The 27,949-nt window shown below is 35.7% G+C and overlaps 1 protein-coding gene across 4 annotated transcripts; it reads left to right on the top strand.

Annotated features, from left to right (window-relative positions):
* The first annotated feature begins 1 nt into the window (after window position 1).
* Window positions 2-27,326, top strand: LOC138321911 (ral guanine nucleotide dissociation stimulator-like 1). Of its 4 annotated transcripts, none has more exons than XM_069265941.1 (16): window positions 2-173; window positions 11,027-11,119; window positions 15,033-15,238; window positions 15,661-15,729; window positions 15,862-16,046; window positions 17,001-17,134; window positions 17,260-17,481; window positions 17,719-17,822; window positions 18,638-18,722; window positions 18,899-18,988; window positions 20,341-20,582; window positions 20,848-20,916; window positions 21,335-21,458; window positions 21,767-21,910; window positions 22,091-22,199; window positions 22,905-27,326. In XM_069265941.1, the coding sequence occupies exons 1-16, from the start codon at window positions 147-149 to the stop codon at window positions 23,054-23,056; spliced, it is 2,055 nt and encodes a 684-aa protein (XP_069122042.1). In that variant the 5' UTR covers window positions 2-146; the 3' UTR covers window positions 23,057-27,326. The 4 variants fall into 4 exon arrangements, with proteins under 4 accessions (XP_069122042.1, XP_069122041.1, XP_069122043.1 ...); XM_069265940.1 differs by lacking the exon at window positions 2-173 and adding an exon at window positions 6,498-6,687; XM_069265942.1 differs by lacking the exon at window positions 2-173 and adding an exon at window positions 8,267-8,418.
* Window positions 27,327-27,949: the final 623 nt, after the last annotated feature.

The following is a 27,949-nucleotide window of genomic DNA, read 5'->3' as shown; positions in this document are numbered from 1 at the left end:
AATCTAATGAGGAATCATCATGGCCGACCGGAAGTAGGCTGCTGTGCATCATCTCAGATTCTTTTCTTGAGTTTTTCGATAAAAACAAAGCCATGTATTGGCGCTGTGGTCCGGTAGATATTGTGATGTGTTAAGATGTTGGAGGTATGGCCATAGCACGCCAGGAAGGCCAGGTAAGTACGTCATAATCAGTCTGTGAACAGAGACATTCATCCCCAAATCTGTCTGTTTCACTCCGTCCATCTTCGGTTCATCTTCACAATAAACTGTTATCTAGGCTTATGCTGTTATGTACAGTACTGTTAGTCGGTTTCTGTGAATTATTCAATGTAAATGTCAAAGTGTACGTTCGTATTTGCATTTTGTGTCTTAATTAATTCAAATTGATTATGATTTAAATATTTGTCTTCATCCCTATGACTATCTTACATGTAGGCTACAGTAAGCCAATAACAGTTAGGCCCATGTCAGAGTATATATTTGGACTAGACTTTATCCTTATATTGTCAGTGTTGAGTAACTTACAGGTCTATTGTTTGTGTTTGACAATATAGTTTTACTATCCTACCCGTGACACTATAGATGTAGTAGTATAGGATGGTTTATAACTTATGTTTTATTTAAAGAACCTTGGCATCTATAATTTCAATGAAAACTTTATTCAATGTGACATCACATTGAAAACAATGAAACCATCAATGGATGATATGGGCTTATTATGGAGGAAATAAGCATTCAAAAATTGCTATTACAAGTTACATCAACCGTTTATTTATATATATCGGAAATATTGAACTGAAGCTTTTAAGTAATGCACAGGTTTAATTTCATGTGGCTCAAGACTTATTCCATTCTATCATTTTTTTAATTTCAAATTTTGATGTTTCACTAAATTTTAGTCTGTTTTCAGCTTTGATGTTGAGTTATTGATCTAATTTGGTGTTATCATCATTTTCAATTTATTGCACTTTACATTGTAAATATTTAATTTGATATAAGATGCAACTCTTCAATCTGTTGTGTTTACAGAGAAAATAAGTAGTTTCATTGTGTATAAACTTTTTTTCGGCTTCCTGATTGCTGTGAAACCACAATTTTTTTTTTATACTATATAGTCCTAGCATTGTCACCAATTTTGATATACGGTAAACCTTCGGTTAGTTCGAACAAAATTGAATAAATATTGATGGACCAGTTCAAATTATCCGAAATTAAGCTTCAGGAAAAAATCGTGATTTCGAACTATCCGAGTTGAAATCGGTAAAAACCAGTTTTGTACCGATGTACCTGGCATAAGCAATGTAAGGCAGAAAATCTATAGTGAAAGTATTTAGTTTCCTGAAGATATTATATTCAACCATTTTCTCGTAAACATGAGCATTTAATTGGTGAATTTATAATTAATTGCGTAGCAGAAGCCGCATGCATATGTGCACGTGGACAAGGCCCCAAACAGCACCGTTCACGATCGTGGCCTATAATTTACATCGACGTCCGTTAACTGAGATAGAAACTTTATTTAAACCACAGAAAATCTAGTTAGATCTTTGTTATATTTCGTAACAAACGTAAATTTATTTATTTACTTTTTTAGTTAAAGAAAATCCGGTTGCATTTACGAAACTGCTGTTGAAAATATTTGTTTACATTCATTTCGTAAAATTAGGTCACAAGCGCACTGTGACTGTCAGATTGTCCAAAATCCGATTGCATATTGTCTGCTTCTAAAATTATGTAACTAGTTTTAACCTGATGAAAAGCTACGTATCTATTGTTCAATTACCCAACACGTGGATTGCTTTGGCTGGAGCTGAATATGTAATCACACTCACTTGCTGTGACCCAGCGGCTGGCTTTTGATGCTCGCTGTGACACCTCGTAACTGGCCTGTCCAAGCCAGCGTGAGGCACGTGTTTACAGGTAATTTAACACCTTGATTGGCTGATTAAAGATAGATTGAATGCATATTTTAATGTCGACTTAAACTGATATCCGTATCTAGATTGGACTTAACAAACATTGGCGATTTCTTCCACGTGTTTCCATCAGGTACAGCGAATTTAAATATACATTGTCGGGGCCTAAGATTAAACATTTGGCCTTGCTGCTTTGTGTACGATATATCGGCATAAATAATTTTTATTTATGGCTTAAAATGTTCATTACTTATCTGTCGTATGGTCATTATAATGATCATTTATACAATCTTTATTCCAAACATCAAAACTGTTGCAATATGCAAAATATATCGCCATTTTTAGGGACCCCATTGCGCCGGTTTGCCGACAAAAATCTTACTTTTACGTTCATAATTTGACGTGTTCGAACTATCCGAAATAGGATTGATTATAAAAAGTCAGTGTTCGAACTATCACTAGCTAAAAAATTACCGTTTTTCTGGAAAAAATTGTGTGTTCGAACTATCCGGCGGTTCGAATTAACCGGAGGTTTACGGTACTAAATCGGTAAATGTTTGTAGAAACAGGTTTATAGTTAATTCTTGTTATGTAATTTAGGAACGGGTAATAAAATTTTACTTTAGGATTAATATGCACAATATTAACTAATTATGGTCAGAGGGGAAAATAATTTCTTAGAGATGCTAATACCTAGGTAATTATTTTCACTTGTTTACTTTAAAGATAAAGAAAGCTAGATGGTCCAAATCTCCAACTTTACAAGGATGGTAAAAGTTTTAATTAAAACTTATAAGCATGCATATATGGTAAATGAAGACCAAAAAAAAATCAAATTTCTCCTTGTTTTTATTTCATAAAAATATAATTTGCAGTGTAGCATCTGTGTCAAAACGACATACATTAATTATCATATAATAGTTACAGAAATGCTGTATAAAGACAATGCTATTTCTGCTGTTCCTAAAATGATATCCGATTGTTGTGTTTCTAGATCTTTGACCTGAGATAGTTGGAGACAACAGTTTCTCACACTGTAAACGTAAAAAAGCTGAAGTGTCTTTTGGTGTTGTATGTAAATCCTGACACTTAATCACATACTCAAGTACATGGGACAGTGCTGTAGTGGTCTGTAATTGTCTCCCCTTATTGTACATTGATGGCACAGATTGAGACAATGTTTGGTCCAATGGACATGATGGGGTAGTGCTACACTGACCTAGAAACATCAGTATACATGTAGTTGTCTCCCCTTGTAATTATTGTACATCAATGATACAGATTGAGACAATGTTTGGTCCCATGTAGTGGTCTTGAAACATGGGTCAGTTGTCTTCCCTTATTTAACATTGAATTTGATGGCACATATTAATATTAATAATATGTTCTAATAGATGTATACATTAATAGCACAACACAGTATTGTTTTCCTTAATTCCTGTAAACTCTAGTCTTTTAATGTGTAAAAATGAACAAAAATGAAGTATAGGCCATCCATCTCTAGTAGAGCATTCATTTATGTAAACTAAATAAGTTAGCCATTTGTACTACAGTGATAGGTGTGGGTGTGCCAATGGTGTTAGTTATCACAATAGATAATTAATACAATGGTGCTGTGTTGATATGTAACACCTTATCAGGCCATAAAGGCTATACAACACCTTGTATCTGTTTACCTGTTAGACATGGTCGCACTGGATGGGTACATGATCAAACTTTAATTCCTTATTTATTTCTGAACTTAAGAAGTGTATTACATTGTATTTCAACAATATTTGTATATGATTTAAGTTGACAGATAAACCTCCATGCTTTCAGTTATCTTGCTAGTGATTGCCAGATTGTATTATTATTTTTGATGTTCATATGCGTGTGATCATGTCATTTATTTATATACCCCGGCCCTCCCCATGCAAGAAGTTAGTAGAGGGCTGTGTGTCTGTAGACAAAACATCAACTCCACAACTCCAAATTTATATTGAAATTAAAAGAAACAGATAGAAAAACTATTATTAAATTCCGTACATCTAATTTGCATTTGTCCATATAAACGGGGCGATGGGCAAATATATCTTGTAATGAAAAATTTGCCCTTTATGTTCAGATGGTATTGGTGACGAGTTTCATTATTTATTTCCCGGTACTTGTACATCAAATTTGGCAACTATATATACCAAAATATTATTTTACAAACTCAAATCTAACAAAAGGACAGGGGAGTACTAGTTACACCTATTACTTTGTTATTTGTTATAATGCATAACATAAAGTGTCATTGGATATCAACTTACTGTAAAACCTGTCTGAATAAAAACCATTGTTAATTAGGCCACACTTTCTCAGGATTCCAACTAAAACACAATTGATATAGATAGGTGGTTGATACTGACATCTATGTATAATTATATTCACAGTGTATCTTGTAATGATCACATTCTTTGTTTTGGTCTTTGTAACCTTATTTTGTAAGTTCATGACCATTAAGGTAACGACATTATCATGACTTTATATTTATGGTATATTATCAGTTATAGCTGACAAATTTGTATGGACTGGTGTTATATGATGTATACACCTGTAAATCTAGTTCAGAGTGTGATACAGGTAAAATGGGAGGTAATGCCGTCGTTAGTGATCTTGGTGTGACGTACATTCTGGGTTTACATGTGGTTTTGGTAAACAAGTTTTTAATGTAATTGATGTGGTTGATACTGATGATGTGGCAGTTTCTGCAATGGACACACCTGGCCTACAGGTAACTTATTAATTAACGAGTTTGACACACCTGTCGAGTCAGTGGTCGTGGGAGGTGAACTGTTCCTGAAAGTAATAAATATCAATGCAAGCATTAAATATTATGAAAAGATATTATAAAAACTTGTTTTTCATTGAATATGGAAATCTTTATAAACCACAATAGTTAAGTGACATCATACAACATTTGTTGACAATATTAATGATGTAGATCGCAATGTTGTGGTAATAAACTTCTGTTAGTCCTTATAAGTTTATTATATCCTAGAATGAAACAGCTAATTCAGTGGACTAAAGGAACTGCCTACTTAACTATTGTTCCCTTTCATACTAGGAAGCTGTTCCTTAACTAGGTGAAGTGTACACTTAATATTCACCAAGGGTCAGGTGGTCACTTGTAGGTCATTCCCTAACTAAATGCTCTGATCGTGTTAATATTATCTGGTGAAATTGTCCCCCAGCAATACTGAGAAATGTTACTAGTATATGTTTAATACTGACAGTGTATTAGATATAGTAGGATGCACATGTTGTGGGTGTCAGGTTTTGATAAGTATATCTGCAGTATTTCAAGCCCCCAGGACTGGTCTTTATAAGGTCACAAAGGTCAGGGTCATTATCAGCCAATCTAATAACTTCACAGTTTACCAGGTTCACAAAGGTCATGGTCATTATCAGCCAATCTAATAACCCCACAGTTTACCAGATTCACAAAGGTCAGGGTCATTATCAGCCAATCTAATAACCCCACAGTTTACCAGGTTCACAAAGGTCAGGGTCATTATCAGCCAATCTAATAACCCCACAGTTTACCAGGTTCACAAAGGTCAGGGTCATTATCAGCCAATCTAATAACCCCACAGTTTACCAGATGATGTCACTTATCAACACCTGATAACTTTTATCATTTCACTGATAAAAATATATACTTATTAGAGATAAATGTGAGACTTGTGAAAAGTCGAACACATAATGTTTTATTATGATGCAAGCTGTGACTAGATAATTTGTTTTTTTTCAAGTTAATTATGAGGAAGCAAATGGATGACAATTAATGTGTTGCGTGTTTGGGCAAAGAAGGGAGACAATTTATTCTGCAATTTAAATGAAAATTGAGAAACTGATTGGCAGTTTGAGTTATATATGTCAATTAAGTGAATAAAGAATTGTGACAAAAATGGAGATAATTTGCTGCCTGATTAGAAACATTGAGCTAAGATTCAAGTAGGAAAGAGATCATAGTAGATTAATTCCTTTTCCTATTTTACAATATCGAGTTGGAGAAGGGAGATAACTTGTTGGCTATATTTACATAGCAGTAACATACTTAAATGTGTTAAGGTGCAAACCTTCATAATAATAGCTGCATTGTTCATTTACAAACAACACATTCTTTACAATTTTTTTTTAATAAACAATTTTTTTTTAATAAAGTTAATTTTATCAGCAGGAGAAATCTTGATCATTATCTTCACATCACTCCCTTCCCACACAGCTTGTACAACATTGCAGAGACAAGCCTTACTATTAAACATTGACATTGTGTAGGCTTGCTGCATACACCTCCCTTTGATCTGCAGGTAAAAATTATTATGTAAATGGTTTACGATTTCAAAGCATCATCATTGCAATTCCACATAGGTATTAATGACAAGAAACCAATGTAGTGTCAAATTACCTGTTTTGATTGAGTTTGTGCAGTCAGGCTTGCACCTTGGAAAACAGGGTAGTTCATTGGCATGAAACTGTGATAGTTTTGTTAGGAATGACTCACGCTGTACAGGTAAACAGGTGGGTGTTTGGGTCGGGGTCACTGGTTGAGGGATTTGACAAATAAATGTTTAAATGTCTACATTAGACGTGTTGTGAGTGTGGCGGGACAGACATGCTCAACAGTCTGAAGTCATTCATCTTTAAAAGGGATTTGTTTTACTCTTTACTGTGTGGATCTGATAAGAGATCTGATTTGGATGAATATTCCAAACCACTTCCATGTGATTCTGCTGAATGTTACGCTGTAAGTATCACACAACGTGTCACAGAATAAAGATGTCACACAATCTAACATTACATACACCTTCCGATATCTCTTTGTCATATTTCAGTATGAGATTTTATGAATGCCCTACCACTACATCATTTATTTTGTAGGTTCTGTACTTAAGACTTAATGACTTATATACACTGTACATGGTACAATACAAAGTTGACAGTTTGCATTGTTATTAAGAAGGTCTGCATATGTTTCTTTCCAGTTTAATTTTGTTATTGTGGGAGGAGGGTGCTATATCCTCTGCGACGAAGTTAAGGTTTCCGGGGAGTTATACTGGAGTCAGGTTGTCCTTCTGTCCATCCATTTGTTTGCTGTCTGTGTGTCGAGATCTGTCTGTCTGTAAACACAACTTTGTCCGTCAAATTTCTCCTAAGCTGCCTCACAGATTTTGATAAAATTTGGTTCACTGAATCTTGACATAAAGGGGAGTTGAGTAACCTATACTGGGATCTGCAATGTCCCCTATTAATTGCATTATTACTAAATTTGTGCAGTTGTCCACTCTGGCGACTGTTCTAGTTACAGAAAGGATGCATCTTCATATCTAGGGGTATTTAAAATGTGCTGATGAGAAACTGAAAAGCATGCAATATGTCAGCTAAATTGTCTGGGGAGAAGAGTACAGTATTTAAAAAGTAACTTACATCACCATTATACATAGGTGTCAATTGACTGCACAAAGAGGTACTTATAAGGAAAACCTGGGCCAGTTTACAGGATTTCCCAGATTATTTCATTGTTTAAATGAATATTATCTCATTATGACGTGTCTGCATTATGTTGACTTTCAGTTTCAGTATACTTTCTTTTCCTAAGAGCTGGTATCCTTCGTTGGTATGGTGCACACCAATATAATACAATTATTTTTACCAAGTGACAATGAAACGAAGGGAATTATAGGAAGTTTAAAGTAAGGTTGAAATATATATGGCGATCTTGTTTTACATTGTTTTAATTTCTACATTTATTAGACTTTATAAGTGATTTATATAAGAGTAACTGGACATTCAAATCATGTCACCGTTTCATTATTTAAGCAGAGGTAAATTTATGTGGTCTTAACTAAAATGAGGAAAGTAAATTTAAGGTTTTAATTTTTTTAGATCTGGCTCTCAGATTCAACCATTTCTCAATATTTTGCTGAAAATGTTTTAGCAAATTGCAAAAGTATCCTTGCAAAAATAACTGGTTATAAGGTATGTAGACATATGGTATATCTTAAAAAACTAAAACACAATTTGACAGCTGAATATTCCAATCCTTTATGTAAAATATCAGTCAAATTTTGGGTGTGATGTGAATTGGAGCTAAGTACATTTAGCAAGTAGTTGTTGACCTTTGACCTCAAGGTCATGAGGCAGAATGTAGTCGGTTGTCCAGTATCGTTTAGTTGTCTATAATTACATCTTAAGTGGTTTAACATGTATGCATTATGAAGAAGAGCAGTCTAATCATATCTCAGTTTCGCTGAGTTTAAGTGTTAAATATTTATAAAGAGGTTTATAATCGCTATCAAAATTAGTGATGCTTGTAACTCATAGCACACACAGTGACAGTGCACATGTACTAGTGTGTAAATACTGGCTATTATTTGTTGATGACGAGCAGTGGGATATTTGTGACTTTCTGTTTCTCTATCAGACATTCTGTAGCTGGTGACCTATGTTTTAGATATCCAATATGCCATTCTACATGGTAAGTTATGGGAATTAGAAGCATGTTATACACAGAAGAGTATATTCTTTACATGAAGATGTCAAGGTTATATGCTATTTCATTACTGTTAACAGATCCATATTTATCATATCACCAAAGGAGAATGCTTTCTGAAATGGGATTTAATGGTAGTTTTATCAGGTTTATGTCTAGACAGTTAGAAAGTGTGTAATATATGTTCTACTTCACTAGGATATATAACGGGGTAACATGAAACTGATGTGTACATGTGTATCATATGAGTAAAACACTTTAAATACCTGGGTATTGAATATGTAAATTAACAAACACTTTAAATACCCGGGTATTGCATATGTAAATTAACAAACACTTTAAATACCCGGGTATTGAATATGTAAATTAACAAACACTTTAAATACCCGGGTATTGAATATGTAAATTAACAAACACTTTAAATACACGGGTATTGAATATGTAAATGAACAACACCCAGGTATTCTATATATAAAAACAATATACACATTTACATTTACACAATGTCATCATTCAGTGTTTCACTTCAGAATCTTTCTATTCTAATGGATTCTATTGATAATTATGTTATTAATTGAAGTTATATGGGTCAGTTTGTCAATGTCCTGGAAGCTTTAATCAACTTAAATTTGTTAATTGCTGTCTCAGATTTGTTTTAATTTCATTTTAATTATATAATTGCCTGAAGAAGACAACTTCAATTGTTATTGTCATACAATTATTTGTTTACTAATTACATATTAAGTATGATTGGTATAATTTGGTGATATCCTGTACAGGTATATATACCTGGTGTGATAACTGATAGGAGATTCACACCAAGGTGTGATTTACCTGGTGGTCACTGGTCAGAGTTAGTGACCATCATCAACACCTGGTGGTCAGTGTACCATCTGGTCAATGATTACTGACCACTGTCACCTGTAATGGTCAGTTAGCTCAGTGTACTGGTCAATGGTAAACTGGATCAGTTGATATATACACTGTCAGCTGTACATGTGAACGTCAGTGTAAATGTGACATATGGTGTGCTTCTGTAGATCTACAGATTTTCGTGTGGACTGCAGTGTTCAATTTCATAGACTTTCATCAGGCTAAAGTGTTTAAGACTTTACAAAGTGTTCAAGTTTATCAATATTCAGGACAACATATATACAAGTGTTAAGGATTATTTATGAAGTGTTTTTCGATTGTTGATGAAATGTTGAGAACATTTTTAGAGTGTTCAAGATTAGTGATAAAGCATTCAGGAATATCTACAAATGTGGAGGACTACATATCTAGTGTTTTAGGTATTGACAAGTGAAATTGACACACTAATTAATCACTTTTAATTAATCACTTTGTAAGATTGCTCTATAAGGACCGATACTGCCCAGTACTGACCGTTTGACCGACCTAGAACTTGTGATGGACAGGAGAAAGTCACACTTGTATAAACGCAGTGGAAAGATACTGAAATATACTTCGCCGTATAAGTCTTCCAAAAAAGCCTTCTCTGCTATCATTAAGAAGAGACTGAAAAAGCACTGCTCTCTTTCAGTTCTTAGTTGGGTAAGATCTTGATTATAGTGTTAAAAGTCAGGTTTACTTATTAGAGATTTTCTTTAGTGAAGTACACAATTTCAATTATGTCTACTTCAGTTGATTTTGAAAATTTTATGATTGTTTGTGGTGTTTGTTTTTGTTTCATATTTTATAAAATGTAATTTATTTTCAATGATTCCTAAAAATGCCTGGTAGCCTACTGCAAAAGGTACATGTGAATATATACATATCATGTATAGGTATGTTTTTAAAAGGAAAAAATTTGTGGATTGCAAATTTCGGAAAAAATGAAATTAAGTGGAATCTATAATTACCGGGGTATGTTATATTTTGAACCTATCATTGTTAACATACATATACTTTGATTATAAGAAATCCTCTTTTCTCAGTCTGTACGTGTAGAGTTTTAGTGTACCTGTTAACCCAGTGGGATGTTTGTCTAGCCTCTGTAGTAAATGGTACCAGTATCTATAGAACTCTGTAATTTTATATATCGCTATGTAATGTGGTGTGGGATGGTTTGTATGAGGTATACAGGGTCAGTGTATGTGTGTGATATAGCTGGGGATGTTTACTCAGACAATAGCAGGAACAAAGTCTTCTATAAGTGGCTCAAGTCGCCACAAATATGATACCAAATAAAGGATACTAATTATGTAAGCCTCGCATGTAGTGTTATTAGACTCGAGATTTCCGTACACAGATTAAATCAAAGTGGACATTAGATCTCATGATTGTGTCTTCGTGTAAGATATTACAGCTGAGGACAGAGTAAGTTATAGGGGCTGCACTTTAACAGAATTGATATCCTGACCAATGTAGTCCTGTTGGCTGTGAGGTTAGGGTGTCTGACATTTGACCACTAACACTTTATATCTAGATTGATGCCTATATATATATTAACAATAGTTTTTCCTTAAATGTCCTTGACTGTTGATAGGAGGAACATCAGATTTATATACCAAGTTGTACACACTGAACAGAATGAATTGATGTATGCTTATTGCTTAACACACAATGATTAACAATAATTGATCTTTTATAGGATGATGTAACTAGATTCTGGCGAGAGGAGCGAGAAGAAGGGGCCGTGTACAATGTCTACCTCAAGAAAGTAACCTACCACACATTGTCAGATGTAAGTATAGAGTTATCTCCCCTAGTGAGATATAAGTATAGAGTTATCTACCCTAGTGAGATGTAAGTATAGAGTTATCTACCCTAGTCAGATGTAAGTATAGAGTTATCTCCCCTAGTCAGAAGTTAGTATAGAGTTTTCTCCCCTAGTCAGATGTTAGTGACAATAAGACAACAAGATTGATTTATATTGGTTGTTGTTTTATAACACAAAAAGTTTATGTGCACTAGTGAATAGTAAAGGCAATCAAAGATCTCCCAGTTTTCGTATGTTATTGTAGTCATCTCCCTTGGGTCCTAGTATCTCTCTTTGTCCTGTGAATGTGTATCCTATGTGAGTGGGATTATCTCCTATTGTTATATTTCTTTATGTCACATTTATATCTCCCCCCAGGTGTTTACTTATCTTTTTAAAAAAAAAAAAAATTTATCTCCCTCTTTAAAGTTATTAGTCATTAAAGTTATCTCCCCTGATCATGCGTATAAGTATAATAAATTCTGATTTTTTGCCCATTATACCATGTTGTCTACTTCTTATACCTTCATCTCAAAGAATAAAGATTATTCCATGATACAATCTAGACTTTTTCTGACTTATCTTAAGGAATATTTATCTGGTTCAAGATAGATAAATATGTAAGGTCACATGTATATATCCATAATGTGAATGAACATTTTAAGGAGGGTGAAAAAAATTTGGATGGGACCAAAGGTTTAGGCACACATTTGTAAAATGTACCAACAAGTATTCTAAGTGATGATGTTCAGTATGTGCCTTAAAATGGCAGAAGTCTGGTAGGTGTGGGAGGGTTCCATTAACTACATATAATGATGAGCAGGTCTGATACAACTTTGATTGGGAATACAGCCTGTGTATATATGACTCACAAAATCCAACGAACCCATCACCTTAGTTTTTTGTGTGTTGTGGATTTCCCAGAAGATGTAGCACAAGTTTTTTTTAAAGAAGAGCAAACCACAACTAGCACTCAGTTGGAGCTTGCTTCAGCTTTCAAGTTTTGTAGTCGACCAGACGCTACAAATCATGCAACATCACACATCACAACATTGAAAAGTCATTTTCTGTATGTGAAGTGTTGCTTCTGACAGTTGCATGCTGAGATTGTCTAGTTGTGTATGTGTGCTACCACATCAAAAAGAAGTTATTTAGTGGTATGTGGGTAAATTATAAGACTGTCAAGACAACTTGAGGACAAATTCACATGTGTGTATATATATGATAGCCAAGAATTAAAATGATTAACTTTTAGCAACCCACGCTGGGTTTGACCACTCATTGAAAATTCTGACTGCGTTCACGGTTCTATGGTGTGGTATTTGTGATGATGTAATCAACAACACATGCTCATTTCATACCTCTGTTTCAGCTCTAGATAATTACAGGAAACCCTTCTATCTCTCACTACTGTTTTAACCAGCCAATCTCCAGCCACAGACTTTATTGTGGTGTATTACTGTGTCAGCTATATAGATTTATCAGGGGCGTTTGTTCATCTGTCTGTCATTCATATACCACCTAGGGGTGCATGGCTGTCCATTTGTCTGTCTTCTATTTCCCTTTTAATATACCTTATTCAGGGTGTTTATTAAGACCCTTTTAACTTGTTTGTTCATCTGTTTAGGGGTCGAAGTGGTTGATTGGTGAAGATATCTTGATATCTTTATATATGTTATATAACTACCACAAGCCCTCCACCTCTGTGTCACATGTTCAATCCCATATGGGGTAGTTACCAGGTACTGTCTGCTGGTCGATGGTGTTTCTCGGGGTACTCTGGCTTTCCTCCACCATCAAACTAAACCTGGCATATCCTTAAATGACCCTGGCTGTTCATAAGATTTAAAACTAAACAGAATAATCTGTTCATCATTTCAGGGGTGCTTGTCTGTCTATCTGTCTGACATTTCTATATCTGTATATTATATACTTTACTGGAGGTATTTGTTTGTTCATTTTGTCTATCGTTCCTACATGGTTGAACGTATACTCCACAAGGGGTGTTTGGCCTTGCATCTGTATCTCGTTTCTTGTAATCTTGTCATTTTTGCTCATCTGTTGGTGTGTTTCTGAGATACAATGTATCATGTTTGTACAGCGTGATAGCAAATTTTATCCTGAAATATTTTCAAACAGCACTTGTAGGCCTAGTTTAGAAGACCTCTCCAGTCTTGTTTATAAAGTAATTCAGCGTCTGATTTGCTCAATTTGACAGATCATTTTAAGATTAGACTTAAGTACACTTATTTTTGAGGGAAAATAAATAGAGTGGCATGTATATTTACAGTTTTGATGTGTAAGAGGACAATAAAGACTTCACTGTGTGATGTATGTGTGTGTATCTGATAACTCCCGGGCTGAGCAGTGTGAGGTGGACCTGTACAAGCTCACACCCTGGTGCAAACCCGTTATACTTGTGTTGTAAGAAAACCTAGATTATAAAGATAGTTAGGAAGAGTACAACAGGTTCACCGGCCCAATGTGGATACAGTAACCTGTGTGTACGCAGCAGCCTGTGCCAGTACATCTTATTCTCCTCACATTCTTTTTATCTGTGATTCTTCATTTCTTAGGATATTTTACAGCGTCTATTTATAGAAACTTAAGTAATCTATCACAAGTTGGTATATCATATATCTGGGTTTTCCAACGTTATTTTGAAGTCTGTTTTTCTTTTTTCCCCTTGAATATATGTTGTTGTTTTGGTCAAACATTGAAGTAATAAAAAGGGGTTTCCAAGGGGTTAACTGCAATTTTTGGGAATTTTGCCAAAAGTTTTAATAACACCGGTATTATCATGATGTAAATGACTTTAGAGACACCCTATTTCTAGATAGAACTGTTCGGTCACTCACTGTTGTGAGAAAATAAATTATAAAAGTTGTATGATATGAACTTTATCGAGATGCTTTATTCTGGTTAATAGTTAAAAGCCAACCATGATTATTATTACACCCCAACAACAATGTTAAGGGGGAGGAGGGGGGTATACTGGAATCTGTTTGTCTGTCTGTAAACACAACCTTGTCCAGCGAACTCCTCCTAAACTACTTGACAGATTTTGATAAAATTTGGTACACAGAACCCTGGCAAAAAGGGGAGTTGAGTAAACTATATAGGGTTCTGCAAGGTCCCCTATCAATGGAGTCATTTCTACATTTATGTAGCAGGGGTATTAGTCTGCCACTTGGGAGACAGTTCTAGTTGGTTCAGTTTTAACTCGCCTTACTACAGAACAACCTACTGCAAACAACTTATTTTCATGATGAGTTAATTTTGCATTTTCAGGGCTGAAGAGTTTTTCCTTAGAATTTAATTTCACGATTTAAATGCATTTGGTTCTACTGTACTTTAAAGTTTGATACATTTTTGCTGTGATGGAAGTTCTATCAAGTTAAACTAATAAATGATTGACCTCATCTTCAATTCATTCAAGGTTTTTCCACCTAATGTTATTTTAGGCTGAACAAGGCCATGACTTTAACCTGATGTTATTGTAGGCTGAACAAGGTCATGACTTTGACCTTATGTTATTTTAGGCTGACAATGAACAAGGTCGTGAGTTTAACCTTTATTATTTTAGGCTGACAATGAACAAGGCCGTGAGTTTAACCTTTATTATTTTAGGCTGACAATGAACAAGCTAGGCCGTGAGTTTAACCTTTATTATTTTAGGCTGACAATGAACAAGGTTGTGAGTTTAACCTTTATTATTTTAGGCTGACAATGAACAAGGTTGTGAGTTTAACCTTTATTATTTTAGGCTGACAATGAACAAGGTTGTGAGTTTAACCTTTATTATTTTAGGCTGACAATGAACAAGGTTGTGAGTTTAACCTTTATTATTTTAGGCTGACAATGAACAAGGTCGTGAGTTTAACCTTTATTATTTTAGGCTGACAATGAACAAGGTCGTGAGTTTTCCCACCTTATGTGGGAGACTCAGAAGATGCGGGTCATCAAGGTCGGGACTTTGGAGAAGCTGGTAGAGAGCTTGGTCACAGTGAAAGGTGAGCTGGACTCCACCTACGTTAATGTGTTCCTGGCCACCTACCGCACCTTTGCCACGCCAAGAGAGGTGCTTGACAAACTCATCGAAAGGTCAGTATCGTTTAAGAGTGGGAAGATGGTGGTTCAATCAGAATTCACCTTTTGTCAACAGTAGTTTTCTTTTATTAGGGCCTGGTTGTTCAAAGGGTGATTAGCATAATTAGTTTATTTTCACTTCTCTTTTGTTGCAAAACCTGTGGTTACATCTTCTCTAAAGTCGTTGAGCATTCATTCTGTATAAAATTTGGATACAGATCGGCAATGTATTGGAATATTTTGGATGAGTTAGTGATTTAGGAAATAAAAATCCATCAATATTGATTGTACCTCAGATGTGTTCAGTGTTAGATATACCAATTATCCCAGATTACTGTGAAGAATAAAACATAGCCTAAATGTAATAATGAAGCCAATAAAAACATATTGTTAACTTCATGTTTCGTATAACTCCATTTTGACCATTTATTTTCCAGATACAAATGGCTGAAAGTAAGTGGACAGGAAACAACAGAGAGAAAGGAACTCCAGGAAATTCAGCAGAGGTAAGGAGTTTTAGATCATACTTTTCTAAGTATAAAAAGAATTTGAGAATGTTCAATTTTAACATGTTTATAGTTATTTCTAAGGTAAATGTTTTCAAAATAATTTATGACAGGTTTATTTTTCTGTGACAGGACGGTGAAATCCGTGATTTCGGTGTGGCTGGACACATATTCGGAGGATTTCCGGGAGGAGCCTGATTATCCTTGCCTCCACACACTAGAGAAGTTCTCTACCCAGTACATTCCCGACTCAGACCTGGCTATGCGAGCCAGACACAAGATTGAACGCTTCCACAAAGAGGCTGTGGGGAAGTCAGGTATAGTCTTAATTGATGAATACAGAATATGAAGGGAAAGATCAGACACAGCTATATGAAAGAAGGAATTTTTATGTCAGAAAAAGTTGATAAAACTAGGGTAGTTTAAATGGTTTAAGGAAGTGTTTGTGTCAGGGCTACTGTGGCTGTGTTCCACATTACCTCAGTAGACTGTCATGCCAGGGATTGTCTTCATGGTACTGATTGTAGGTCTGTGACTTTTTCTTGTATACTCTGGCTTTACTCCACCACAATTAAGATGCAAAACAAAAATAAACCAATGTTTGCTGTTTTTGTTAAGACGTTGACTGTAGACCATACACTGAATATTTGTGTGGTTTGACTGTAGACCGTACACTTGTAGACAGTACACTGAATATTTGTGTGGTTTGACTGTAGACTGTACACTGAATATTTGTGTGGTTTGACAGTAGACTGTACACTGAATATTTGTGTGGTTTGACTGTAGACTGTACACTGAATATTTGTGTGGTTTGACTGTAGACTGTACACTGAATATTTGTGTGGTTTGACTGTAGACAGTACACTGAATATTTGTGTGGTTTGACTGTAGACTGTACACTGAATATTTGTGTGGTTTGACAGTAGACTGTTTTTGTTAAGACGTTGACTGTAGACCATACACTGAATATTTGTGTGGTTTGACTGTAGACCGTACACTGAATATTTGTGTGGTTTGACTGTAGACTGTACACTGAATATTTGTGTGGTTTGACTGTAGACAGTACACTGAATATTTGTGTGGTTTGACTGTAGACTGTACACTGAATATTTGTGTGGTTTGACAGTAGACTGTACACTGAATATTTGTGTGGTTTGACTGTAGACCATACACTGAATATTTGTGTGGTTTGACTGTAGACCGTACACTGAATATTTGTGTGGTTTGACTGTAGACCATACACTGAATATTTGTGTTGTTTGTTCTTACAGATGCTGGAATAGAGTTTCGATTTTCTCTCTGTGATGAAGTTGACCATATGATGGATACTGATTACCTCAAACCTCTCCAATTCATGGATATCCCCAACCAACGGCTTGCTGAACAGCTGACCTGGAAAGATGCAGTAAGTCATGCCTATTGTATTAAACCTGTACATAAAGTTTCATCAAAGATTAAACATGTTTCTCAATAGTTTAGAAGTAACCAAATGTTTTGTGTAATCACATGTTATATTGTTCTGTTGCTCAGGAGCTGTTCAAGCGTGTCGTGCCACATCACTGTCTTGGGGCAGTGTGGGCCCGTCGAGCCAGGCGCCTCGGCAAAGGAGGAAATGTTGCCGCTAGCGTTCTTGCCACCATAGACCAGTTTAATCGAGTTTCTCTCCGAGTGTCGGCTACCATACTCAAGAATCGTGACATGAAATCCTCTCAGCGATCCCGCATTGTACAAAAATGGATAGACATTGCTCAAGTATGATTTACATCTAATAACATCTGTATTAGTGTTCAATCGTTGCAGAAAGTGAACTACAAATTTTCATATAGTTTTTGTTTAGGTGTTAAATGTTGTAGTTTCATTTTGACCTTATTTTGCAAAATCGTACTTATTAATTGAGGTGAATAAAACGTTTTAACTGCTACTACTTTGTTGAAGTGTTTGATGTGGGTTTGTTTGTTACTTACCATAACCTCATGATTTCATCAACAGGAATTACGACATTTGAAAAACTTTTCGTCATTGAAAGCAATAATTTCCGGCCTCCAAGCACAAGCAGTCTACAGATTACGAAGAACATGGTCCTCTCTTCCAAAGTAAGAGTTACGTCCCCTTGTAATTGTCATAGCAAGAGTAATTTTCCCTCTCAATCATCCCTTCCTACTGAAAAAATGCAATCTTCCATTCCAAAGTAAGGGTTATGTCCCTTTATATTCCCATAGCCAGAACAAGGTCCTCTGGCAATCATCCTATTTTACTAGAAAAATCAAGAGTTATGTCCCCTCTTGTGATGTGTTCAGTTCTGTAGGATAAATATTATTGTCAGTCTTTGTCTCCCTTACAAAGGACTTCCTCTCCCCTCCCTTCCCCATTACAACCATGAGAGGTCTTCCCTAGCTATTACTCAATAAAAAATGGGCCTAATTCATGCACCACGTGATACCTGATACTGTTTGTGAGGGACTATTGTGTCTATTGGTGATGTAATGATGCCAAAAGATGATATCCTGCACTAGAATCATTTCAGCGGGAAGATTACAAAGGATTACGTTCCATTTTCACTGGAGATGCTAGTATTGTGCAAACGTTTTTGGGTATCACGTGGTACATTAATTATGCATATCATAAGGTCAAAGGTTTCCATTGCTTTCACATCATCTGTCCTCATATGTGTGTATTGGTATGTAACTAAATATAAAGTTTGTGACAGCGGAATACCAGGTAAACCTGAATAACTTGATGTGATGATGCTGTATACTTACTGTTTTAGTGACTCTTAACCATAGCATTAATATTGTGTGTTCAACTATAAGTCTGTTTATATTCTAAGGCAAATCGAGAAATATTGAAAGGTATCTATTGTTGAAGATGTTTATCCTATGATGTTTACCTTGTAACTGTTTGTTTACAGAGAGAGTATAGCTCTATTCCAGGAGCTGGCCGACATCTTCTCTAACGAGAACAACCAGATAGCTTCAAGGGAATTACTAATGAAGGTCAGTAGAAAACATTTGTGTATCATCACTGAAGTTATAATCTTAAATGTTATAGAATATCAAGCAAATCTTCCTCAATAGGACATCTGCTGTCATTGGTTATCTGATCTCAGTTTACTGGTGATAAAGAAATGTGTCATCGCTCACCTGTTAGTTATAATGTTTGTGTGTTACAGGAAGCCACAGCGAAATTCCCTGATGTTGATTCCAACAACAAATCACTACGCAGAAGAAACCTGGCGAAGCGACAGTCTTGGATAGAAAACGTGAGTGATGGTGTTGTGTTATTGAATTCAAGCTTGTGGAAACATGAAGTTTAGATTTTAGTCTTGTACTGTTTCAGAGTAGTCTATTTAGTGTTAGGCCACTGAAGTAGATGTTGTATGACAGCTGTCTGCACCAAAATGGCAGCTCTGACTGCTTTGAGCAACAAAATGGTAGCTCCAGCTACTGTTAGCGGAAACTGACAGCTCAAACTGCTTTCACAACAAATAGTTTATCCAACCTGCTATTAGCACCAAAATGATAGGTCAAGTTTTTCACAAATGAGTTGGAAAGATAGGACCTATTTGAGAAAGCTGGTTCACTCTGATTGTGAATTTGGTATAAATAATGATGTTACAGGGTATATTCATGGGTACCGTGCTGTACCTCAGGTTGTTCCTCACCACTCTGGTTGTGATTTTGGTATAAATATTGTTGTTACAGGGTATAGTACAGGGTACCGTGCTGTACCTCAGGTTGTTCCTCACCACTCTGGTTGTGATTTTGGTATAAATATTGTTGTTACAGGGTATAGTACAGGGTACCATGCTGTACCTCAGGTTGTTCCTCACCACTCTGGTTGTGATTTTGGTATAAATATTGTTGTTACAGGGTATAGTACAGGGTACCGTGCTGTACTGGGCGTCCCAGGTTGATGATATTGTGTTACGGATACGGTACGCTGTACTCAGGTTGTTCCTCACCACTCTGGTTGTGATTTTGGTATAAATATTGTTGTTACAGGTATAGTACAGGGTACCGTGCTGTACCTCAGGTTGTTCCTCACCACTCTGGTTGTGATTTGGTATAAATATTGTTGTTACAGGTAGTACAGGTACGTGCTGTACTAGGTTGTTCTCACCACTCTGGTTGTGATTTTGTATAAATATTGTTGTTACAGGGTATAGTACAGGGTACGTGCTGTACCAGGTTGTTCCTCACAGGTAATACAGGTACCGGCTGTACCTGGGACGTCTCACCACTCTGGTTGATTTTGGTATAAATATTGTTGTTACAGGGTATAGTACAGGGTACCGTGCTGTACCTCAGGTTGTTCCTCACCACTCTGGTTGTGATTTTGGTATAAATATTGTTGTTACAGGGTATAGTACAGGGTACCATGCTGTACCTCGGGTTGTTCCTCACCACTCTGGTTGTGATTTTGGTATAAATATTGTTGTTACAGGGTATAGTACAGGGTACCGTGCTGTACCTCGGGACGTTCCTCACCACTCTGGTTGTGAATTTGGTATAAATAATGTTGTTACAGGGTATAGTACAGGGTACCGTGCTGTACCTCGGGACGTTCCTCACCACTCTGGTTGTGATTTTGGTATAAATATTGTTGTTACAGGGTATAGTGCAGGGTACCGTGCCGTACCTCGGGACGTTCCTCACAGACCTGACCATGATAGACACAGCTATACCCGACTGTACAGACGATGGACTCATTAACTTTGACAAACGCCGTAAAGAGTTTGAGGTGCTAGCCCAGATAAAGCTGCTCCAGTCCGCCGCCCAGATTTACAGTCTCTATGAAGACCCCCAGGTCTGGCTTTGGTTCGACGCCGTCAGGGTGTATGATGAAAGTGAAAGGTAAGTTGACGTAATTTAAGATAATATCAGGCAGATATGTTTATGTTGTTAAATGTAAACACTTGTAAAAAGAACTTAAAAAATCAGTGATATAGTATCTGTATACTGTCAGTGAGAGTTAAACTCTGGAAGCTGCTACTGTATATGTATATGTAAATTTGTGACATAAATTTTGGTTTGTCTTATCAATAACATTACAAATAGGACAATAACAAATATCAAACTATAATGCAAAGTTAATCATTTTCACAATCTATTTTTCTAGCCATGACCTTTCTTGTGCAATAGAACCAATGAAAGATGACTCTGCCAAAATCAAAAAGAAATCTTCTAGGTAAGTGTTGAGATATAACAGTCTGATAATACCATTCATTTTTTTTTTTAAATTTAGTTCAAACATGTTATTAATGAAAGTAGAATATAGAAAGTATTTCATTACCATGCTACTTCATTCCCCCTCCTCCCCAAGATGCATTTTGTTGTGGCTGAGTGGTTAATGTGTTCTGAAATATTGCCACTAGCCTTCCACCTTTGATTTGTGAGTTTTTGAAACCCACATTGGGCTGATGCCAGGTGTTTTTCTCCAGTACTGTGGCTTTCCCCATCTCTTTGCTTTAGCATACACTTACATGATCCTAGCTGATATGATGTTGAACTGATTTACATTTTTATGCCAAATATTTCCAATTTGTTGTATTTCACTAAGTATTCCTTGTCATATGAAAACATTTCGTTACCTTTTGTTATTTCAGTCTAGGCCACAAGCCTGCCAAGTTTGATAGTTCACGGTTTGCTATGTTCGCGTGTGGACTAGATGACCGGTCCAGTGTGTGTAGTAGCTCCAATCTCGACTCACCGGTATCTCCCACACCAGGGGTAAGTACAGCACACATATTCTAATGTCTAACAGAAAAGAACACTGTAATGTCCTTATGCCCTGGGATAAGTCATGTCAATTATAACACTGCTGGAGAAGGAAAACCTTTAAAATCAGAGTTTTCAACAACAGGAACTCCTACTTCCATACTAAGCTCATTCTGTTTATATGTAGAAAGTACCTAGATTAACAGTTTATAAATGTTGTAATTTCAGATGTCTCATTACCGAAATTCAAAGTTTACAAATGTTGTATTTTCAGATGACTCATTACCTAGATTAAAAGTTTACAAATTTTGTAATTTCAGATGTCCCATTCTTCATCTACATCATCGTTGTTGTCATACGACAGCGACCCAATGTCTCCATTCAAGTCCTCCGACCACTGTGTAGTCCGAGTCAGCTTTGAGTCAGGAGCCAACGCTCAGACTCATGTATACAAAAGTATTATGGTATGTATTCTTAACAACCCCCTTGTCCGGGATATAATATCTTCAGGTTTTGTTGATACATGAGTAAATGATGTACACATTGATTTGAACATTGTTCTATACATTCAGCACTACAGTATTGTGTGAATTAATTTGGATTGTGTAATGATTTTAACAATGTCAACTGATTCTGTTAAATAGCTTCACAATGCTGACCACACCAACAATGTGATCGACAAAGTCCTGGAAAAATACTCAGTACAGGGAAAGCACAAAGACTACTGTCTTCTCCAGGTTCTACCTGACGGGGGTGAGTAGATGTTGTAGATGGCTGTAGATACCAGCTGGTATTAGAATGGATGAAATACATAACATACTACAAGTCTTATTATCCTACATGATGCATGTATTGTATCATATTCTATACTTTTAGGTAGGTCTTTTACAAGTACCTGAAGTAACCAGGTCTGAAAATGTGTACCCTGGTACCCGTCAATATAGGAAACATTCTGACATATGTCTGTGTATACGTAAAATTCAAAGTAGTACAAAGTCACTGTCCGAATTAAGATTACGTCACTCTATTGTAGTTCCTATTGGACTTGTGCATGAAAATAGCATGCGACGGACATGCTGGGCTCTGTCAACTGGGCCTTGTCAGCTTGTTACATTAAGATTGTCCAATGTTACTGATCGATATTTAAAAATGGATGCAACAATATCGTTTATCACATTGAAGAATACTTCTCTCACATATATTATGATTACATTGAATTTTGCTCAATCAAATATTCGCCCCAAACAACATCAGTAAATGTACCATAACTCACGAAGTTGATATGTTCATAAATAAATGTCAGGTACTAAAATTTGGGAACTGGGGACAAACTTTAATACCCGTGACAGCCCTATTTTTAATTAATAAACAGTGTGCAGAAACTTTACATTACCTCCCGTACATCATGTTTATTTGTCTTTGTATTGTATGTTTAATTTACTTTTCTTTTCCTTGTAGAAATGCTGATCCCAGATAAAGTGAATGTGTTTTATGCTATGAACAATAGTGGTTCTGAACTGAGCTTCATTGTCCGCAGTCGCGAGGAACAAGATGCACGCAATCACCATCGGAGGCGTGGGCGGCGACGACTGAAAAAACTGAGCTTATGACAAAGAGCCAAATCCTCATTCTTCCACTGCTGCTCTCGGCACTAACTTTTGTTGTGTTTGGCCGGGGATACCGATGATATCTTTTGTTGTGTTTGGCCGGGTTACCGACGATAACTTTTGTTGTGTTTGGCCGGGTTACCGACGATAACTTTTGTTGTGTTTGGCGGGGGTTACCGATGATGTGTGACCATGCGGATAAACAACATCCCTGAGTGTTTGAGTCAGGAACTTCTACAGATGGGAATTACTTGGTGGCATTTGGTCCTAATTAGTTTGGATCCTCTGGTCATGTGACCATGCTGCTTCATGTCATGTGACAATGTAACTCCTGGAACCATCATCATCAATAGGGTCCATTGGTCCTGTGACATTAGGGTCCATTGATCATGTGACATTAGGGTCCATTGGTCATGTGACACTAGTGTCCATTGGTCATGTGACAATTAGACTTCCTGTCATGTGACATGCTGCTTCATGTCATGTGATAATGTAACTCCTGGAACCATCAGCATCAGTAATCATAGGGTCCATTGGTCATGTGACATTAGGGTTCATTGGTCATGTGACAATTAGACTTCCTGTCATGTGACGTGTTCACATCTGTCTTTTGGTTAACCTGTCATCTTAGGTCATCTGGTCATGTTATAATGGAGTTCCTGGTCACAAGATATGGAGTCCACTTGTCATGTGACTTTGGTCTATTTGTCATGTGATTATGACCCCTGTAGGGCCTGGGCCTCCTACAGCACTGCTGGACAGTCTGTGGCCCTAGGATAGTGTAGTGTCGGTTGTGATATGTCAAAGTCCCTGTAGAGACTTTAATAGCTTGTATGGCATACATGTATTAGATTTTTTATGTTTCTGTTTTATTTTGTTTATTTAAATGATCCCCTTTTTATCCACCTGTACTATTGTTAAGATATACTGTTGTTACCCTAGATGTGTTCCTGTGAGCAGGGAGATATAATCCATGTGAAAGGGGAGATAATCCATGTGTAAGGGGAGGTAATCCCTGTGTAAGGGTAGATAATCCATGTGCCAATGTTGTCTTGATTGTAACTTTATAATTTGATGTATTTTACGGCAAGAGTATACAGGGTAGTTTTTTGTAACAATAGAAAGGTTAGGTCTCCAAAGTATATCTATAAAGTTAGTCTCAGAATATTATTTAGGCCAAAATCTGTATCTATATTATCCTGAAGTATATTCACACATAAATATTTATACATATGAGTATCCATTTAATTAAAAATAATAATTATTAAAAAAAAGTAATTTGCAGGTTGCTCATTTTTAAGAATTAAACTAAAAACATTTGCATGCATTGTAACATGTTTTATTAGTAAAAAATACTTTGTTATGTGATTTTTAATTAGAAGGTTGTATTTTATTGATAATAATTTTGTGGTTGTTACTATCTTATTATTACTTTAGATAGTCTTGTTGACTTTCTCTTGGTATTGCATTATACAAAGTTAAACGAAAAAATTGTCAAAGAATGCGTGAAACCTCTTTTCTAAAAATTATTTTGTATCTTCCTATTCTGATTGGACGAGTGAAGTTTGTCTGATACCTGTGGGATTTATAAAGTGTGCCTTGAAAGATTGAGTACACCTTAATAGTATATCCACTATGTAGGGACAATTACTGATTGAGATCACACATACGATAAACACCCTATACCTCTCTAGCTGTTCTGGGTAGACACTCACCATGGAAAATGTCAAAGTTGGTAGTTATGTACGATAAAAATAATTTAAAAACGACTGATGTGTACATTTATGTATTAATACCACAGAGTAAATGTGAAGTGTTGGTTTATACATATACAGTGTCAGGAAATAGTCAGGTACTGTATTTGACCCGATAAGCTCCCAGGGCTCTTAACAAAAAAAGGGGGCGCTTATTGTGTGGAATACATTAACTGATACTTTCCTGTTGGTATACATACAGGGACAGGAGTGAGCTCATTAGCTAACTGATATTTACATTTTATGTTTGTATTGATGACATTAGTGCTTGTAAAACCCTTCATGATGCTTTTAGTGGAGGCTGCAATATTTGCTGTAAAAGCTAATGAAATACTGGGCTACATTGGTCAAAGTCGTCCAATACAAACCATTTCATGTGTTCACGTTAACAGTAAAATCTTATATAATTTAGATCTATCTGGTTATCTTCATGATTTCTTCATCATCTTCATCTGTCACACTCGTTAATGATTTGATTTCCAGCATGCTTTAGACGTATGTTGCATGTTGGGGCTAATATGCGTACCATTACTTGCAATGATTTTAAATAAATATTGAATATTTTTATTGCTCAAAATATTTTTCCCTATATATTCATCAGACGACTTTGATCAATCGGCCTGTGCGAGGTCAGTATGCTATTTATTGTATCTGTATTTTAATTAGCTTCTTTCAACTCCTGTTCTACTTTTTATTTTTGGAGGAAGAGGATTTGAGATACAGAACCTATATATATATATTTAAATATATTTCTCAGTGATGCCCAAGTTTTACAAACATTGGGTTTATTTTTATGAAATATTGTGTCATTTCTATGCTAATTTATTACTGGTTTGGGAGTGATATATGGGGTATATGTACTACAGCTCGTTCCCCTGTGGAACTGCTGAAACTATCACTATTGAGCTTCCTATTGACAATGTATTATCTAGTCGGTCCATGTTTCTGTCTCATTGTGACATTGTAACTTTCCCATCGGCCTGTATGTAACAGGACTCCACGTGGAGATTTTATAAACTCATGATATAAAATTGTTCATATTTTTTTTTCCGTTTTAAATTAAATTATGATTTTATTATTATAATGAACCATTTCTTGAGATTGTAGTCTGTTGGAGGAATTTTCAGGACCAGTAACTGTTGTTAACAGTAGTAGCTCAGTCGCCTCCCTTAGATACAGGTGTCTCAATGTTTTGTGATAGAGTAGCATAATAAGGCAGCAAAGACCTATAGTTGTATTATCATTTCTAACCAGTTAACAAATTCACCCCTGAAATTTCGTAATGAACTGTTCCAATCTTTAATAGGAAGGGTTCAAACGTGGTCGACGGGGGTGAATAGGTTACACTAATGTCCGGTATCTCTGCAAACTTATTACAAAAAACTAATTAGCCTTTTGGTATGGTTAAAAGAAATCATGACGTTATTAAAACAAAAATAATTTTACTCTTAAAATATATTATAGTATGTGAGGCTCCATGAAGGGATATTTTGGTGCAACATAAAGTTGAGGTTCCTGGAGGGAAATTTAAGTCATGTCTCAGGCAAGAGAAGTCAGGCTTTGATTGATATTTAAAATAATTCAGATGTGTGATGTGTTCACACCTGTTGTAGATTATGTAATTCTATGTGTTAAAAAGAATCTTGTTGGAAATTGTAATAATCTGTTTTTCATTATTAGGAATCCCACTGTTTTATCTAAAACCCTAATCAAAGAGATACAAACAAAAGGAAATACAATTTATAAATTCTCTCTGGAAGAATATAATGTCAATAGATTGTTAAAAAAGTTTTATTCTGAACTATTACCATTGCACTCCATGGGGTGTGAGAGTACTCTCCCTTTAATTTGCCACTATAAAATTTGTCAACAAGACTGTTACCTAGCCCTCTGGGAGCCTCAAATCATGCCCTGTACACGGCCTTATCTGTACATTGTATACTGAACAATACTCAAGCTTATTGATTTATAAGTGTTTAGTTGTGTAGAGATCTAAAGCTCATTGCCACAGTCATAATACACTCATCAGTATATCCGTACCGAAAAGTTGTTCACATTTTGGTCTCTTAAACAGGGGCAGGTATTCATTTTATACAAAAGTTTTGAATCAGGTCTCGTTTACACATACACTTAAAATGCTAAAAATGATTGATTCGAAATCCTAGTGAAACTATTGGTTAATGATATTTGACACTGTCCGACCATCACAATTTTTATATTACAATTCCTCACAGCGTAAAAAAGCTGTCTTACATTTAAATAGAGAAATGTTGGTACTAAAACATAGACTAAATTATACAAAGCTGTTTACATGACAATCATAATTCATTATCAGCATCATCATCTCATTACCATGCCACCTGTCCAGTATTTTATAGCTGGGATGGTAAAAAGGCTAGTTTCATGTAATTTTTTTCTGAAATAATGACAACTTTTGTAAACTGTTGATGAAATATAATCCATGCCCATTGTGTAGATTTAAGATAGGACTAATGCTCCCATTAAATACATGAAATAAGTTTCTTGTCTTGTTATTTTTGGAATACATTTTACAGTAATACAAAACTAAATTTATATTTAAGTTTAGACTGGCCACCAGCCTCTAGAATATTGAAAAATCACTTAAAATTGGCTTGATTATTTTTGTCTCCACTACATGTCTGATCGTATGTTTAAAACTAGGGGGAGATAATCTAGTAAAGAACTTCTGAGAAAGTCTTATCAACAATTTAGGGTCTGGTGGTCGGTCTAATTTGAGCATAAAACTATCTTTCTTATAAAAGATGTCTGAGGTTTGCAGACAATCGCCGTAATTTCTTTTCAGAATTTTTTGTGAGGAGAGCACAGTTCCAGACTATTGTAAAGACAGTTTATCTGTAAAACTACACTCATGAAATGTTACAGAGGGATCACATTCTTTTTACATCACAGTCCTGAACCGAAGCACCATTAAAAGAATCAAAGATCATTCATATCTTATACTTTGAGCCTTACTGGACGAGTTAAGATATAATATCTTATTCTTGTAGACTTACAGGACGAGTTAAGATATAATATCATATTCTTGTAGACTTACAGGACGAGTTAAGATATAATATCATATTCTTGTAGACTTACGGGACGAGTTAAGATATAATATCTT

Source organism: Argopecten irradians, chromosome 4 (assembly GCF_041381155.1).
Source record: "Argopecten irradians isolate NY chromosome 4, Ai_NY, whole genome shotgun sequence".
NCBI classification, from domain to species: domain Eukaryota; kingdom Metazoa; phylum Mollusca; class Bivalvia; order Pectinida; family Pectinidae; genus Argopecten; species Argopecten irradians.
Note: the sequence above shows the minus strand (reverse complement) of the source record. Positions and strands in the feature narration are given on the sequence as shown.